Source organism: Papio anubis, chromosome 10 (assembly GCF_008728515.1).
Source record: "Papio anubis isolate 15944 chromosome 10, Panubis1.0, whole genome shotgun sequence".
NCBI classification, from domain to species: domain Eukaryota; kingdom Metazoa; phylum Chordata; class Mammalia; order Primates; family Cercopithecidae; genus Papio; species Papio anubis.
The window spans coordinates 121,623,779-121,642,612 of NC_044985.1; the positions used below are offsets into that span (position 1 = coordinate 121,623,779).

Consider the following 18,834-nt stretch of genomic DNA (forward strand, 5'->3'; position numbering starts at 1 on the left):
GCCGTTGTATTGGGTGTTAAAAGGAATCTAGAGGTGATTTAAAGTGTACAGGAGGATTCATGTAGGTTTCTGCAGATACTGCACCATTTTACATCAGAGACTTGAGCATCCACAGATTTTGGTGTCTGGGGGGGTCCTGGAACCAATCTCCCACAGATACCAAAGGACGACTGGACCTGATTCTTTAGAGAAGGGAAAGCTAGCTGGAGGCCACCTCCCTGAAAGCTGACAAACCGCCTCTGAACACACCTGCAGCTTGCCTGGACTCTGAGAAAGCACTCGACTTTTGGGGGACTTAATTACAATATATCGGAGCCCAGAAGGCTCCAAGTGGCCCTTTCTGGTTTCTTAGTAAATAAAGAGAAAGTGAATAGCACGGTGACTCACTGAGTCTTAAACATTGCAGGTATTTCATGTACAGTCTCCTCCTGAGTCCTAGAAGAATTTCACTTTAGAAATGACTTTTCTCCCAGAGTTACAGTGTAACTCATTTTTCATTCGTTGTACATTGAATTGTATTTCTGAGAAGAGTACTGATGGACAGAAAGTTCCTTCTGTCAGTTGACATGCTGCTTCCTTTCTGATGGGCTCTAACTTCAGCTTTTTGGTTTCATTCAGAATAGAGAAATTAACATGTTTTACTGGCGGGTGTTTTCAGATTAAGAAACTCAAAGGGCAGCTGGAGGAGAGACAGAAGATTGGCAAACTAGACAATCTTCGATCTGAAGATGATGTCTTGGAAAACGGGACAGACATGCATGTAATGGACCTACAAAGTAAATGTCAACTCTTGTGTAGAAGTAAATGCTTTCATATGTGCTGCTTTAGTATACTTGTGCTGGCAGAGAAAACTGTCACGGCAAAAAATGCCCTCATTCCCTCTCATCCCCACAAAAGCCCTTGAAAATAGAAGCACAAGGATGGGTAGGTGGACAGAACAATGCTATTTCTCTCTGACCCTATGAAATAGAACAGGTGCCCAAAAATGTGCGCCAAGATAGCACCACATGTTGTGCTGATGGAAACCACATTTACTTTGCTGGATACAGCCATCTTTTGATCTGTTGATTGTATGAAAAAAAGAAAAAAGAAAGGCTTTTTTAATGCCAATAAACTAGAAACAGTCTTAAGGGAGATAAAATTATGCCCAGTCTCTCTCCCCCCTTTTCCCTACCCCACCACCATTTCTTTGTTTTCTTTACTCATAGGCAGGCACTCTCTTATCTGGGGTCTGCTGCCCCAAGCACAGGGGCGGAAGGCACTTTCCCAGCCTGGGTTCATGGGGAGAGAGTGCCTTCTACTCTCAGCTCTGGGAGGTTGTGGAGGCAGGGCCAGAACTAACAGATTTGCAAGATGATTACAAAGTAAGGGCTTGGTTCCCAGTAACTATTGTTTTAATATTTGAAAAGCCCAAGAGCTTAACAGATTTTCCTTCTCTTTCAACCTTTAGGGGATGCCAACAGACAGATCAGCGACCTCAAATTTAAACTTGCAAAATCTGAGCAAGAGATAACTGCATTAGAACAAAATGTACGTGTAAGCAACAACGGGCAGAACTGATGATTGACTGGAGTTTTACTTGCTAGAAATAGCCCTGAAAGGCTGAGGACCAAAAAAAGCCAAGATTTTTAGAACCAAAAAATGTCCTGAGAGGGATAAGTTAGGACAGCAAGTCTTTCCATCCGTTTCTTACAGAGAACAAGTAGGAAGGAAAGAATTCTTAGAATTTAAGTTGTTATAATAGATACTAATCCTTTATCAACAACAGTTAGTTGTAGAAAATAGCTAATGTGGCTTGGGAGTGTTTTAAAATTTTGTTCTTTAAAAATAATGTAATTAATTGGCCGGGCGCAGTGGCTCACGCCTGTAATTCCAGCACTTTGGGAGGCTGAGATGGGTGGATCAATGAAGGTCAGGAGTTTGAAACCAGCCTGGCCAACCCCATCTCCACTAAAAATACAAAAATTAGCTGGGCATGGTGGCATGTAAGAACAGGACTGAACAGCCCAGGGAGTGAGCCAGGCAGACCTGGGAGAAAGCCTTCCACGCAAAGGATCAGCACGTGCAGGGGAGCTGGGGGCAAGGCACTGCCTTTGTCAAGAAACAGTCAGAGCGGTGAGCAGGGGGTGAAGGGGCTGTAATCTCAGCTACTCAGGACGCTGAAGCAGGAGAATCGCTTGAACTGGGATGTCTGAGGTTGCAGTAAGCGGAGATCACACCACTGCACTGCAGCCTGGGCAACAGAACGAGCCTCTGTCTCAAAAATAAAATAAATAAATAAATAATTTAGCTAATTAACAAACCACATCATCTGGGACGTCCCTCTTGCCTGGGCTTTTAGCCTGTCTCTTGCAGCAAGGCCAGCTCTCCCTGGTGTCTAGACGTAGGGCACTCCTGCCTCTAGCACACTGGGCCCTAGGGCAATTTTGTTCTAGCTAGAAAGAGAGGAAAAAAACAGGGTATACTTGGCTGGAACTTTTTGGAATGTTTATAGAAACAAAAATGAGAACAGCTCATGTAGAGATGATGCGTGCTTTTGATTGCAGCAGAATGAAGGTGTCTGGCAGGCCTTCGCTGCTGCGGTCTCTCATCTCAGAATCTTGGCTGGGGAATGCCATGCCTAAGCCTCCTCCTTTCACTCCTCACCCTGTCCTTTCCTCCTCCCACCCCCACCACCCCAGGAGAGATTAGACTGGAGCTGAGGTCCTGGTGGAACCCATCCCTTACCAGCACCATTCTGCCTGGACACACTGTTCTGTTTCCAACAGAGCAGCCCCACACAGTGGGAGAAGCAGGAGGCAGCAAGGCGCCAGCACTGCGGAAACGACCCTGGTGGATGGGGTCAGAGGAAATGGGTCCCCATCGTGTCAACACGGGGTCGCCCAGAAATAAGAACTAATAATAGCTTGCTTGGCTCAAACCCACACCATAGTCCAAAATGTTATAAGTATTTACATGGTGTATTCTCCCATTTTATTAAATCACACCCTTTGATCTCAAAGTAAAGAAACTGAAGAAAGAAAACAGGCCTATCAATTGATACGTATGTTTTTTTTCTACCTTTTAGGTAATAAGGTTAGAAAGTCAAGTATCACGTTACAAATCAGCGGCTGAAAATGCAGAAAAAATAGAAGATGAACTTAAGGCGGAAAAACGGAAACTCCAAAGAGAGGTAAATTTCCTAGGCAATTTCTAGGAAGAGAATGGCTGCAAGTATTTCTCTAGTGGGAACAGTACAGGGAGGATTCACTACTGTGACATCTGCCCCTGGGCTGGTCATTGTCAGATCATCCCACACCACTCTGCAGTGCTGGCGTCTTAATAAAGGAAGGCATGACTCAGCCAGTTAGTGCTTAAGGCCAGACCCTTGTTGGCATCAACTAGTTGACCTGTCAGTTTTGAGCATCTCCTATAGGTCTTGTCCATAAACATCAAGGTAATGAGATAAAGGAGTAGCCAGGCCTCTTATGCTCCGCATATTTTTTGTGTCATGCAGAATGAGCCCAAGTAGAGGAGCCAGGAGCCCATGGGCCCGCTGTGGCCAAGAGCTGGGTGTGGCACCAGGGCCAGGCCACAGCTGCCTCAGGTCACCCTGTGGAAAGTGCCCTTGAGAAACTGAGCTGCTGTCACTCCACCTGCTGGTCACACTCCCAAATTACCATGCTTCCCAATTAAAACACATATTTTACGTTACTGAAGACACTTGGCAAAGTTGTTCGTTCAACAAATATTTACGGCATCCATTGCATGCCGAGCATGGGTTCAGGTGCTGGAGATGCAGCTGTGACCTTGACAGAAGTCTCTGCCTCCATAGAGCCTACGCTCTGGAAGAGGGAGGTCAATAAAAGTGACCACAGGCAGCAGAGGGGCGGGGGTGCGGAATGGCCCAGTTCTAGGTAGGTGGCCAAGGAAGACTTTCCTTCTTGTGGCATGTAAGAACAGGACTGAACAGCCCAGGGAGTGAGCCAGGCGGACCTGGGAGAAAGCCTCACTTGAAAGGATCAGCACGGCAGGGGAGTTGGGGCAAGGCACTGCCTTTATCAAGAAACAAGCCAGAGCGGGAGCAGTGGTGAAGGGGCGGGGAGAAGCCAGGAGCACCTCAGCCCATGGAGGTGGCCGTGGAGGCCACGTGGAAAGGGACTGGGCCTCCTCTGTGAGCAGGAAGTGGAGCTACTGCAGAGTTTTAAGCAAAGGAGGGCTTATGATTTGTTTCACTAGGGGATCACTGTGTCACATCGTCAATGCCTGTAATCCCAGCACTTTGGGAAGCCGAGGTGAGCAAATCACTTGAGCTCAGGAGTTCAAGACCAGCATGGGCAACATGGGGTGAAACCCTGGGGCCTCGTAAGAGCAAAGTGCAAAAACAAATTAGCCAGGTGTGGTGGCCTGTGCCTGTAGTCTCAGCTACTTGGGAGGCTGAGGCAGGAGGATTCCTTGAGCCTGGGAGGTGAAGGCTGCTTTGACCCATGAGCGTGCCACTGCATTCCAGCCTGGGTGATAGAGAGTAAGACCCTGTTTCAAAAAAAAAGGAAAGAATCACTCCTTTTGTACTTAAACTATAGGAAAGGGACTATGGAGAGAAACCAAAGATGCCATTTCACTCCACTTTATTTTGTTTATTTATTTATTGTTTTTTAAATTTACTTTATTTTATTTTATTTTATTTTTGAGACAGAGTCTGACTCTGTTGCCCAGGCTGGAGTGCGATGGCACCATCTCGGCTGACTGCAAACTCTGCCTCCCACCTCAGCCTCCCGAGTAGCTGGGATTACAGGCACCCACCATCATGCCTGGCTAATTTTTATATTTTTGTAGAGATAGGGTTTCTCCATGTTGGCCCCTGCCTTGGCCTCCCAAAGTGCTGGGATTACAGGCATGAGCCACCACGCCTGGCCTTCTCTCCTCTTTAAAAATCATTTTTCACCCACATGCCCCTCCATGCCACCTCAGTTCTTAGCCCCTCACCAGCAAAGTGTGCAACCCCTTGAAAATGCTGTCAGAGCCTCGGGCCCTCCCCTCCTTGGAGCCTGACATGCACACCCTCACACATACATGTATATGTGTACATATACATGTACATACACACATAAATACTTTTGACCTTCTTAAATCCCACTTATCAGATAATACAATTGTGTTGTTGTTTTTCATCACCCATGTTTGTTTGACATAGCTACATATTGGCCATTTTATATGTCTTTCCAGCTAGTGTCTCGGACTGTACTAGAATCATTTTCCTCCTCCCTGAAGTACATACTGTAAAGGTTCTTTTAGAGCAGACTTCTTGGTGGTAAATTCCATTTTTGTTTATACCTGTTTTTGTTTTAGCCTTGTTCTTGGATGGTAGTACTGACCCTTTGCCCATTCTAGAAAATCATTTTCCTGAAGATCCTGGGAGTCGGTTCTTCACCCGCAGCTTAGCTCGTGCATCTGTCCACATGAGTGGGACCCAGTGGCGGCTCCTGTGCCCTTCCCACGCTCCAGATGTTCCTTCTGCTTCCCTGGTGCACCCCTCAATGTGCCACTCTTGCTGCAGCCCAGATGTGTTGATGTAGACTGTTTCAGTTAGCAATGTTTCACATTGCCATTATGATTTATGGTTTTAACCCAGGAGTTATTTACTTTTTTTTTTTTTAATACTTTTAAGTTCTAGGATACATGTGCACAACGTGCATGTTTGTTACATATGTATACGTGTGCCATGTTGGTGTGCTGTACCCATTAACTCATCATTTACATTAGGTATATCTCCTAATGCTATCCATCCCCCTCCCCACAATAGGCTGGTGTGTGATGTTCCCCTTCCTGTGTCAAATGATCTCATTGTTCGAATTCCCACCTATGAGTGAGAAAATCGCGGTGTTTGGTTTCTGTTCTTGCGATAGTTTGCTGAGAATGATGGTTTCAAGCTGCATCCATGTCCTACAAGGACGAACTCATCCTTTTTATGGCTGCATAGTATTCCATATGGTGTATATGTGCCACATTTTCTTAATCCAGTCATACTGATGGACATTTGGGTTGATTCAAGTCTTTGCTATTGTGAATAGTGCCCATAATAAACATACATGTGCATGTGTTTTTATAGCAGCATGATTTATAATCCTTTGGGTATATGCCAGTAATGGGATAGCTGGGTCAAATGGTATTTCTAGTTCTAGATCCTTGGCTCGCCACACTGTTTTTCCACAATGGTTGAACTATTTAGTCCACCAACAGTGTAAAGCGTTCCTATTTCTCCACATCCTCTCCAGCACCTGTTGTTTCCTGACTTTTAATGATTGCCATTCTTTGGTGTGGCATGGTACCTCATTGTGGTTTTGATTTTCATTTCTCTGATGGCGAAGAGTGATGATGGCGTTTTTCAAATGTGTCTGTTGGCTGTATGAATGTCTTCTTTTGAGAAGTGTCTTCATATCCTTTACCCACTTTTGATGGGGTTGTTTGTTTCTTTCTTGTAAATTTGTGTGATGAGGAATTTCTTCCATGGGTTCTGGATATTAGCCCTTTGTCAGATGAGTAGATTGCAAAAATTTTTCTCCCATTCTGTAGGTTGCCTGTTCACTCTGATGGTAGTTTTCTTTGCTGTGCAGAAGCTCTTTAGTTTGGTAAGATACATTTGTCGAATTTTGGCTTTTGTTGCCGTTACTTTTGGTGTTTTAGATATAGGGGTGCCCATGCCTATGTCCTGAATAGTAGCCCTAGGTTTTTCTTCTAGGGTTTTATGGTTTTCCAGGTCTAACATTTAAGTCTCTAATCCATCTTGATTAATTGCGTATAAGGGAGTAGCGAAAGGATCCAGTTTCAGCTTTCTACTTATATGGCTGACCAATTTTTCCCAGCACCATTTATTAAATAGAATCCTTTCCCCATTTTCTTGTTTTTGTCAGGTTTGTCAAAGATCAGATGGCTATAGATGTGTGGTATTATTTCTGAGGGCTCTGTTCTGTTCCATTGGTCTATATCTCTGTTTTGGTACCAATTACCATGCTGTTTTAGTTACCAGCCTTGTAGTATAGTTTGAAGTCAGGTAAGCGTGATGCCTCCAGCTTTGTTCTTTTGGCTTAGGATTGTCTTGGCAATGCAGGTTCTTTTGGTTCCATATTAATTTTAAAGCAGTTTTTCCAATTCTGTGAAGAAAGTCATTGAGTAGCTTGATGGGCATGGCATTGAATCTACCGAAATTACCTTGGGCAGTATGGCCATTTTCCACGATATTGATTCTTCTATCCATGAGGCATGGTATGTTCTTTCCATTTGTTTTTGTGTCCTCTTTTATTTCACTGAGCGGTTTTGCTAGTTCTCCTTGAAGTTAGCACATCCTTGTAAGTTGGATTCCTGGGTATTTTATTATCTTTGAAGCTATTGTGAATGGGGAGTTCATTCATGATTTGGCTCTCTGTTTGTCTACCATTACTGGTGTATAGAATGCTTGTCATTTTGCACATTGATTTTGTATCTGGGGCTGCTGGAAGTTGCTTATCAGCAAGGAGATTTTTGGGCTGAGATGATGGGCTTTCTAAATATACAATCATGTCATCTGCAAACAGACAATTTGACTCCCTCTTTTCCTAACTGAATACTCTTTATTTCTTTCTCTTGCCTGATTGCTGTAGTCAGAAATTCCAACACTATGTTGAATAGGAGTGGTGAGGGCATCCCCTGTCTTGTGCCAGTTCTCAAAGGGAATGCTTTGATTTTGCCCATTGAGTATGATATTGGCTGTGGGTTTTGTCATAAAATAGCTCTTATTATTTTGAGATCACGTTCTATCAATACGATTTATTGAGATTTTTTAGCATGAAGGGCTGTCGAATTTTTGTCAAAGGCCTTTTCTGCATCTATTGAGATAAAAGTGTGGTTTTTGTCTTTGGTTCTGTTTATTTGCTGGATTACGTTTATTGATTTGCATCTGTTGAACCAGCCTTGCATCCAGGGATGAAGCCCATTTGATCATGGTGGATAAGCTTTTGATGCTGCTGGATTTGGTTTGCCAGTATTTTATTGAGGATTTTTTGCATCGATGTTCATCGGGATATTGGTCTAAAATTCTCTTTTTTTGATATTAATATACTGCCAGGCTTTGGTATCAGGATGATGTTGGGCTCATAAAATGGTTAAGGAGGATTCCCTCTTTTTTCTATTGATTGGAATAGTTTCTGAAGGAATGGTACCAGCTCCTCCTTGTACCTCTGGTAGGAATTGACTGTGAATTCGTCTGGTCCTGGACTTTTTTGGTTGGTAGGCTATTAATTATTGCCTCAATTTCAGAGCCTGCTATTGGTCTATTCAGGGATTCAACTTCTTCCTGGTTTAGTCTTGGGAGAGTGTAAGTGTCCAGGAAATTATCCATTTCTTCTAGGTTTTCTAGTTTATTTGCATAGAGGTGTTTATAGTATTCTCTGATGGTAGTTTGTATTTCTTTGAAGTGGATTTGGGGATATCCCTTTGTATTACATTTGCATCTATTTTGATTCTTCTGCTTTTCTTCTTTATTAGTCTTGCTAGCGATCTATCCAATTTTGTTGATCTTTTCAAAAACCAGCTCCCTGGATTCATTGATTTTTTGGGGAGGGTTTTTTGTGTCTCTATCTCCTTCAGTTCTTCTTCTGATCTTAGTTACATTTCTTGCCTTCTGCTAACTTTTGAGCGATGTTTGCTCTTGCTTCACCAGTTCTTTTAATTGTGATGTTAGGGTGTCAATTTTAGATCTTTCCTGCTTTCTCTTGTGGGCATTTAGTGCTATAAATTTCCTCTACATGCTGCTTTAAATGTGTCCCAGAGATTCTGGTATGTTGTATCTTTGTTCTCATTGGTTTCAAAAACATCTTTATTTCTGCCTTCATTTGGTTAATAGCCCGCAGTAGTCATTCAGGAACAGGATTGTTCGGTTTCAATGTAGTTGAGCAGTTTTGATTGAGTTTCTTAGTCCTGAGTTCTAGTTTAGGTTACTGTGGTCTGAGAGAGACAGTTTGTTCCTAATTTTATGTTCTTTGACATTTTGCTGAGGAGTGCTTTGCCCCAACTATGTGGTCAATTTTTGGAATAAGTGCAGTAATAGTTGCTGAGAAGAATGTATATTCTGTTGTTTTGGGGTGGAGAGTTCTGTAGATGTCTATTAGGTCGCTTGATTGCCAGAGTTAAGTTCAATTCCTGGATATCCTTGTTAACTTTCTGTCTGGTTGATCTGTCTAATGTTGACGGTGGGGTGTTAAAGTCTCCACGTATTATTGTGTATGGGAGTCTAGAGTCTCTTTGTAGGTCTCTAGGACTTGCTTTATGAATCTAGGTGCTCTTGTATTGGGTGTATATATATTTGGATAGTTAGCTCTTCCCTGATGAATTATTCCCACTTACCATGTAGCAAGAGCGCTACTTTTGTCTGCAATGCTTTGTGGTTTAGTCTACTTTTTATCAGAGACTAGGATTGCAACCCCTGTTTTTTTGTTTTCCATCTGTAGTAGATCTTCCTCCATCCTTTATTTTGAGCCTATGTGTGTCTCTGCATGTGAGATGGGTCTCCTGAATACAGCACACTGATGGGTCTTGACTCTCTATCCAATTTGCCAGTCCTGTGTCTTTTTAATTGGACCATTTAGATCCATTTACATTTAAGGTTAATATTGTTGTGTGTGAACTTGATCTTGTCATTATGATAGCTGGTTATTTTGCTTTCGTTAGTTGATGCAGTTTCTTCCTGGCATCGATGGTCTTTACATTTTGGCATTTTTTTGCAATGGCTGGGACCAGTTGTTCCTTTCCATGTTTTGAGTGCTTCCTTCAGGATCTCTTGTAGGGCAGGCCTGGTGGTGACAAAATCTCTAAGCATTTGCTTGTCTGTAAAGATTTTATTTTCTCTCCTTCACTTCACGAGCTTAGTTTGGCTGGATATGAAATTCTGGGTTGAAAATTCTTTTCTTTAAGAATGTTGAATATTGGCCCCCCACTCTCTTCTGGCTTATAGAGTTTCTGCGAGATCTGCTGTTGATCTGATGGGCTTCCCTTTGTGGTAACCCGACCTTTCTCTCTGGCTGCCCTTAACATTTTTCCTTCGACTTCAACTTTGGTGAATCCTGACAATTATGTCTTGGGTTGCTCTTCGGGGTATCTTTGTGAATTGTTCTCTGTATTTCCTGAACTTGAATGTTGGCCTGCCTTACTAGGTTAGGGAAGTTCTCCTGGTTGTCTCCTGCAGAGTGTTTTCCAACTTGGTTCCATTTTCCCCGTCACTTTCAGGCACACCAATCAGACGTAGATTTGGTCTTTTCACATAATCCCATATTTCTTGGAGGCTTTGTTCATTTCTTTTTACTCTTTTTTTCTCTACACTTCTCTTCTCGCTTCATTTCATTCATTTGATCTTCAATCACTGATAGTCTTTCTTCCAGTTGATCGAGTCGGTTACTGAAGCTTGTGCATTTGTCACGTAGTTCTCATGTCATGGTTTTCATCTCTGTCAGTTCATTTGTGGTCTTCTCTGCGGTGATTATTCTAGTTATCCATTCTTCCATTCTTTTTTCAAGGTTTTTAGTTTCTTTGCACTGGTTACATAGTTCCTCTTTTAGCTCTGAGAAGTTTGATCGACTGAAGCCTTCTTCTCTCAGCTCGTCAAAGTCATTCTCCATCCAGCTTTGTTCTGTTGCTGGCGATGAGCTGCATTCCTTGGAGGGGGAGATGCGCTCTGATTTTTTGAATTTCCAGCTTTTCTGCACTGCTTTTTCCCCATCTTTGTGGTTTTATCTGCCTTTGGTCTTTGATGATGGTGACGTACTGATGGGGTTTTGGTGTGGGTGTCCTTTCTGTTTGTTAGTTTTCCTTCTAACAGTCAGGACCCTCAGCTGCAGGTCTGTTGGAGTTTGCTTGAGGTCCACTCCAGACCCTGTTTGCCTGGGTATCAGCAGCGGAGGCTGCAGAAGATAGAATATTGCTGAACAGCGAGTGTTGCTGTCTGATTCTTGCTCTGGCAGAAGCTTCGTCTCAGAGGTGTACCCAGCCATGTGAGGTGTGAGGTGTTGGTCTGCACCTAGTGGGGGATGTCTCCCAGTTAGGCTACTCAGGGGTCAGGGACCCACTTGAGCAGGCAGTCTGTCTGTTCTCAGATCTCAGCCTCTGTGCTGGGAGAACCACTGCTCTCTTCATAGCCGATTTTCCAGGTGTTGTATGTCTCAGTTTCCCTTGGCTAGGAAAAGGAATTCCTTTCTGCCTTGTGCTTCCCAGGTGAGGCGATGCCTCGCCCTGCTTCAGCTCTCACTGGTCAGGCTGCACCCACTGACCAACATAGACTGTCCGACACGCCCCAGTGAGATGAACCTGGTACCTCAGTTGAAAATGCAGAAATCACCCATCTTCTGTGTCGCTCATGCTGGGAGCTGGAGGATGGAGCTGTTCCTATTTGGCCATCTTAGGCACCCCCCTCCTTTACTTTTTTAAAATGTAAAATTTTTTCATTTAACTTTTTTTTTTTCCTTTCTTTTTTTTTTTTTTTGACACAGAGTCTCACTCTGTTGCCCAAGCTGGAGTGCAGTGGCACAATCTTGGCTCACTGCAACCTCCACCTCCCAGGTTTAAGCGATTCTCCTGCCTCAGCCTCCCAAGTAGCTGGGATTACAGGTGCCTGCCACCATGCCCAGCTAATTTTTATATTTTTAGTAGAGACAAGGTTTCACCATGTTGGCCAGGCTGGTCTTGAACTCCTGACCTGACCTCAGGTGATCCACCCGCCTTGGCCTCCCAAAGTGCTGGGATTACAGGCGTGAGCCACCAGGCCCTGACCATTTAACTTTCTAGCTTAATTTTGCTATGGTCAGAGAACATCGTTCCTGTTATATCTGGTCTTTGAAATTTGTCAATACTTGCTTAATGGCCAATACATGATTCGCTTTTGTAAATTAAATGTCTCAGATTTGCTTAGGAAGAATGTATAGTCTCTGATTTATGGACGCAAAATTCTGTATACGTCCACTGATCAAACTTGTGAAGTGTGTATTCAGATCTGATTTCTTTTTTTGATGACGGAGTCTGGCGCTGGCTGGAGTGCGTGCAGTGGCCGATCTCAGCTCACTGCAAGCTCACCCTGGTTCACGGCCCTCCGCCTCGCCTCCCGAGTAGCTGGGACTACAGGCGCCTGCCACCTCACTTCCCCGGCTATTTTGTATTTCTCTCTTAGTAGGTCGGGTTTCACCTCCTGTGGCTAGCTTAGGATGATCTCGATCTCCTGACCTCGGATCTCCCATCTCGGCCTCCCAAAGTGCTGGGATTACAGGCTTGAGCCACCGCGCCCGGCCCAGATCTGATTTCTTTTGTCTGCTTAAGTTCTCAGTAGCTGATAGAGACTTGTCAAGCTCTTCCATAAGATCAGGGTGGATTTCTCTCATTCTCCCTATTTCTCCTATATATTTTGAGGCTATTGATACTAGGTGTTTAAAATTCTGATATCTTCTTGATGAGTTAAACTTTTTGTCATTTTGTAGTGACCCTTTTGGTCCCTGCTGCTGTTGACCTTGTCAGGTATTCACGTGGCTGCATCAGCTTTCTTTTGGTTAATATTTGTCCACTTCTGATTTTTCCATCCCTTGGCTTCCAGTCTTCCCTGTGTTGTCATGCTTTAGATGATCTCTTTTAGATGCACATAGCTAGGTGGCGGTGGTTTTTAATTGAATCTGAAAACTGCGTATCTTTTTTTTTTTTTTTTTGAGATGGAGTCTCGCTCAGTTGCCCAGGCTGGAGTGCAGTGGCCTGATCTCAGCTCACTGCAAGCTCCGCCTCCCAGGTTTACGCCATTCTCCTGCCTCAGCCTCCAGAGTAGCTGGGACTACCGGCGCTTGCCACCTCGCCCGGCTCGTTTTTTTTGTATTTTTTAGTAGAGATGGGGTTTCGCCGTGTTAGCCAGGATGGTCTCGATCTCCTGACCTCGTGATCTGCCCGTCTTAATAGAGCCTTTAGTCCATTGTTATTGGTATATTTGGACTTGTTTTCACCATCTGACTGCGGATAACCATTTGTCCTGTCTTTTGTGTGTCCTCTTTCTCTCTCCAAATATAAACTTTATATTCAATTTCTATTCTTTTCAGTGATCACATATTGGGTATTCTTATTTAACTTAAAAAAATTAAAGTTGAACACTATCTTTACTCCCCTCCTGTAAAATAGAAGGACTTTTGAGCACCTTAGCTTCACTCTCCTGCCTGACATGCACACACTCACACATATGTGTATATGTGTGTGTATGTATATATGTACATCCACACATAAATACTTTTGACCTTCATAAATCCCTCTTCTCAGATAATACTATTGTTGTGTTGTTTTTGTTGTTTTATATTGCCCATGTTTGTTTGACATAACTACATATTGGCCATTTTATATGTCTGTCATATTAGTGTCTCAGACTTACTAGAATCATTTTCCTCCTCCATGAAGTACTTACTGTAGAAATTCTTTTAGAGCAGACTTCTTGGTGGTGAACTCCCTGTTTTTGTTTATACATGTTTTTGTTTCATCCTTGTTCTTGGACAGTAGTGTTGAGGGACATGCAATTCTGTGTGGTGGTCATTTTCCTCAAATGATTTTAGCCATTATGCCACCATCTGCTGGCTTCCATTGAGCTGTTGAAAAAGCTGTTGTTTTAACGGTGGGTCCTTTGTAGGGGACCTTTTTTTTTTTTCTTCTCTAGTTTCTTTCAGGTTCTTTGTCTTCGATTTTCTATGGTTTTACTGTTAGATGTGGTTTATTGGAATCTTTCTGCTTGAGATATATAGTGTTTCTTGGATCTATGAAGTCTTTTTAAAAATTTATTTTGGAAAATATTCAACCATTAACTCTTTAAATAATTCCTCTTTTTTAGTCTCTCCACTTTCCCCTCTGGAACTCTAATCAGAGGATGTTAGAAATTCTCATTGTCTCCACATTTTTTAACCATCTCTCTTTCATATTTTCTATCTCCTTACCTCTCTCTGTTGCGTAATGCCTAAAGTTTTTGCAAAGATTATCCAGTTCACCTTTTTTTAAAAAAAGTATCTTCATTGTTGATAGTTTCTTGCTGCATGTTCATGTATGCCCTCTTTTTAAATTGTATTCTTATTCTTTAAATATTTCATACACAGCTGTTCTATTTTCTATATCTGATGATTGAAACATGCTCAGTCTTTGGGGGTCTAATTCTGTCATTTATTGCTTCTGTTGACTCTCACTCAAATGGTTTGTCACCTTAGTGTTTTGTGAGCTTATGCGTGATTTTAATTTGTAGGAATACTCCAGGCTTAACTTGTGGAAACCTCCTGCAAAAAGGGCTTGCTTCTGCCTCTGCTGGTGAGATGGGGGCGGGACTTCTGTCCCAGGAACCAGACAACCTTCCTTGAGTGTTTTGGGTTGAAAGCAAAGCTGTAGACCCTGTTCTTGTGACCCCCGCAAAACCATGTTCTCCCAGCTTAGGGCACCCCCACTCTGCCATGCTGCCTGTGGGGCCAGATGATGTCCTGCTAATGTGACTTCTATAGCTTGTCTTCTGCCTGACTCTCAGGCTCCATGGCCCTGGCTCCCAGATGTGGCCATCTTGGCCTCAGGCATTCCTGCCTTGGACTCTGGCTGCCAGGGCTATGGGGACCACCTCCTCCATGCAGTCCAGGCTCAGCTCTTGTTGTTTGTGTTTGTTTACCTCATGCCTCACTTACCTTTTGTGAAACCATCGGAATCCCCACTGGGCGTGGTGGCTCATGCCTGTAATCCCAGCACTTTGGGAGGTCAAGGTGGGTAGATCAGACCAGCCTGACCAACATGGTGAAACCCAGTCTCTACTAAAAATACAAAAAATTAGCTGGGTGTGGTGGTGTGCACCTGTAGTCTCAGCTACTCGGGAGGCTGAGACAAGAGAATTGTTTGAACCCAGGAGACGGAGGTTGCAGTGAGCCAAGATCACACCATTGTACTCTGGCCTGGGCAACAGAGTGAGACTTTGTCTCAAAAAAAAAAAAGAGGGGGGGGAGGCGTGGGGCGCTGAGCGTGGTGGCTCATGCCTGTAATCCCAGCACTTTGGGAGGCCAAGGTGGGCAGATCACAAGGTCAGGAGACTGAGACCAGCCTGGCCAACATGGTGAAACCCCACTCTACTAAAATACAAAAAATTAGCTGAGCGTGGTGGTGCATACCTATAGTCCCAGGAGGCTGAGGCAGGGGAATCGCTTGAACCCGGGAGGCAGAGGTTGCAGTGAGCCAAAATTGGGCCACTGCCCTCCAGCCTGGTGACACAGCAAGACTCCGTCTCAAAAAAAAGAAAAAATCATCAGGATCCCCAGGAGTGTTCCCTCTCTGGAGTCCAGTTGTTTCAGAGGAAGGGCATCATGAGTGACCAGGGTCCAAGTTATTTTATTTTTCAGTAGGATTGGAATTTTGGTAACACAAAACCCTGTTATGTTTGGAGGAAACAAGTTCCTCAAAGCTCATTGCTTTTTCCTCTGTTCCCAGCTCCGCTCTGCATTGGATAAAACAGAAGAGCTCGAGGTGAGCAACGGCCACTTAGTGAAGCGTCTGGAAAAAATGAAAGCAAATCGGAGTGCACTGTTGTCCCAGCAGTAAATTCCAGCTCTGAACAGGCAACTGGTTGGTGACTGGAGAGCATTGTTTCATAGGCTTTTCTCTGTCCTGTCTGGGAGCGCTGCTTCTTCCCCTGCCTTCTGAGAGAAGACGACCGTGGCAAGCTTAGCACTTAGGGGCTCCCGTGCCATGGCTCACCCGAGGAAGCCCCAGCAGCCACCAGGTGCCTCTGTGTGCAGACCCCTGGCCCGGGCTGGGGCCGACGCTCAGAACCTGCAGGTACTTCATAAGCACATGGGGGCCTCGAGGGAGCTCTGTGTCTGACCGCACAGCAGCCTCTGAATGCCACTGGAAATGGTGATCAAAGTAAAGATTCAGTTGGGACTTGAGTTCTTTTTTTTTTCATGTGTCTTGCTGAAGATTAAGGGGAAATGTTACAGTGTTGGGACTTCCTTTCATGGCAGAATCTACAATTTGAGCGACTTCAGTAGTATCTCTTAGTCTACGCTTTTCATAACACAAAAACACTGTGGAACCACAAGCCATTACCAAGCAAAACTCTTTCACTGGAAACAAGGGGGCAGTCTAGTAGTAAAAGTGACCTTAAGAAGACTCTTTACAGGCAACAAATGAAGATTTTCTAAGGGATTTTTGCATCAGTTCAGTCATAGGAATACTTTTTTCCAGGGTAATTAGGCAAAGCTTCACTGAAAATGACAGCTTTTCATTTGCATTATTTAATCCTTATATTTGGAATTGAAGTTGTTAACTTCTTTTAAAGAATGTACTATTAGAAAAATTAAAAGTGAAATGTTGAGAGACTTCAGCAATGTGGTTTTAATTTTTTTCCACTGAGAAAGAAGATCTTTAATTTCATATTAACGGTTCTGTATATTTTGGGTCTTTTTTTTATTTTTTAAGAATATCAAATCAATTCATTTTTCTTTCCCTATTTTTTTTAAAAAAAGGTGTTTTCACAGAATGAGTGCACTTAAAAAGTGAAGTGAAGAAGGAGGTAACGGTAGAGATGATGGCGATATCATCAAGGACAAAAGTAAAAACGTTTAGCTACCTGCTGATTTTTAGTGACTGTTCATATATGTTGTATTTCAAATATGGCTGGTGAAGCCAGCCAGCTTTTCCGGACATTATCAAGTGGAAACCACATCAGTATCATCCAAAACCATATCTAATCTAGTCTTAACGCACGGAGAATGCTGGAGTGAGGGTTGTGAGTTCAGGGTGTATAATTAAGAAAACACTCCCAGAGTAATGCTAGGAGTCACCAGCGTCCATCCCCCAGAACTGTATGGATCCAGGATATACACAGCTGCGTTCCATTAAGAAAGAGATGCAATCTCTATTAAAATACACAGATTTTTGTATCTCCTTGTGCAGAGGATATTTGCCACTGCCCATTGGGAGGCAGACAAGTTATAGGAGGCTGGGGGCCAACACTGGCAAGTAGGAAACCAAGGGTAAGGACAGGTAAGCAAAACGTGCTGGCAGGTGGGCACCACTGGGAGACCCACACTGCACACCCAGGCGCTGTATGAACAGGAAGGAGGAAGGAAGCTGGACGAAGCCCCTCGGGGACCCTGTCCTGACCATGCTGGGCCCATCAGCAAAGGGGAGATGTTCAGTTCATTGTCCCATCCTTCAGGTTTCTTCCACAACATCTGAATACAAACATGTTTAACCGGGAAAATGTCTATGTCACTCACGAATAACACCAGTAGCAAACACGCGCACAGCACGCAGACATGCTCGGCAGCATGCTGACGCTTTTAGGTATTTTTCACTCGTAATTTTCACATATTTCCACTCATTTCATTTGCACAGAAATTCTATGAGGTAGATGCTGTTATTAAATCCACATTACAGATGAGGGAACCAGGGTTCAGGAAGGTGAACTGGCCAGAAGTCTCCCAGCTGGTAAGTACAGGGCTGCAAGGCATCGATTCCCAGGTGTCTCACTGCCCTGAGAAGATGGCGTTTTCCCTATCAGTGGCTCTGAGGAAGTCAAGCCTTCAGTCTCTACCTTTCCCACCAATTCTTTTGGAAACAGCAAACCAATGTTACACACACTTCCTAATCCAGAGGAAGCTGGAACACGATTTTTAAATTTATTTAGTAGAATAAAATTTTTTTTTTGCAGATGTAGCTAATGGAAATTGTTGCTGGCTTTTTTCATCCTTGCAACCTAGCATTTCTCAGCCTCAGGACGACGGTCGTCTGGAGCTGGGTCGTTCTTGGTGGCTGGGGTGGCTGTCCCCTGCACCGTGGGCTTTTCCCAACACCCAGGAGGCGGAGGTTGCAGTGAGCCAAGATCACGCCATTGCACTCCAGCCAGTGACAGAGCAAGACTCTGTCTCAAAAAAAAAAAAAGAAAAAAAAAATGATTTTTTGGTATTCTATTTAATTTTATGAAATAGTAACACAGATCAAGTATTTATGATGAAAACTTTGCCTGAATTGAAATATGCTGTAAATATAAAGTATATACTGACTTGAAAATTTGCTATTAAAAAAAAGAACATAAAATATCTTATTAACAATTTTTAAATGTGTATTACATGGCAAAACGATAATTTAGATATATTGGGTTAAATACAGTGTATTGTTAAAATGAATTTCATCTGTTTATTTTTTTAAATATAGGTATTAGAAAATTTAAAATTACATATATGGCTCATATTATGTTTCTATTGGACAGTGCTGCTCTAGACATTCAAATGGCCAGGACTTTTTCATCCTCAGGTGTTAGCTTAAATGTCACTCTGTGAAGCCTTTCTTAACCAGACAGCTAAAGCAGCAAATTCCCCAAACGTACACACTCTTGACCACACGTACCTTAGCTCGCTCTCTATCCCACTAGCTGCTTTCAACTTTTTTCATAGTACCTTTCATTATCCAAAATCCAGCCTGGGCAACGGAGTGAGACTGCCTCAATAAAATACAATAAAATTCCAATCTTTCAACAATTCTTGTCCCCTTTCTTGATGTGTTTTTCTCACCTTAGCGCTGTCTAACATACAATAAATTTTTCTTTACTGCCTCTCGTCCCCTGCTGGAACGGAAGCTCCATGGTCAATGGTAGGGAACTGAGTGTGGAACTCAGGGAATAGAACCAGGTTGGAGATGTAGATTAGGAGTCGCCAGCAAAGACGCAACTTTCAAATCTTGAGACTAGACTTTCTTAGGGGGAGGGTGTAACTAAGTAGAGGGCACAGGAAGCACCTAGAACAATCTAAAAGGGATTAGAGGAGGAGAGGCCAGGAAAGGGGACTGAGGATGATGGCAAAG

General features: G+C 43.4%; 1 protein-coding gene across 45 annotated transcripts in view; it reads left to right on the forward strand.

Annotated features, from left to right (window-relative positions):
- Nucleotides 1-16,526, forward strand: part of LRRFIP1 (LRR binding FLII interacting protein 1) — a 167,666-nt gene extending 151,140 nt beyond the window's left edge. For 41 of the 45 annotated variants that reach the window (XR_002516342.2, XR_002516353.2, XR_002516341.2 and 38 more), the window contains 4 exons: nucleotides 659-776; nucleotides 1,451-1,530; nucleotides 3,068-3,172; nucleotides 15,460-16,354. Coding sequence is in view for 5 of the 45 variants with exons in the window: in XM_003908142.4 (XP_003908191.1) it covers nucleotides 659-776; nucleotides 1,451-1,530; nucleotides 3,068-3,172; nucleotides 15,460-15,570 (414 nt within the window). In the remaining 40 variants the exon portion in view is untranslated. Of the gene's footprint in view, nucleotides 1-658; nucleotides 777-1,450; nucleotides 1,531-3,067; nucleotides 3,173-15,459 lie in introns of all 45 variants that reach the window. The other 4 variants (XM_009183442.4, XM_009183444.4, XM_009183445.4 and 1 more) reach the window with 2 other exon arrangements.
- The last annotated feature ends 2,308 nt before the right edge of the window (nucleotides 16,527-18,834 follow it).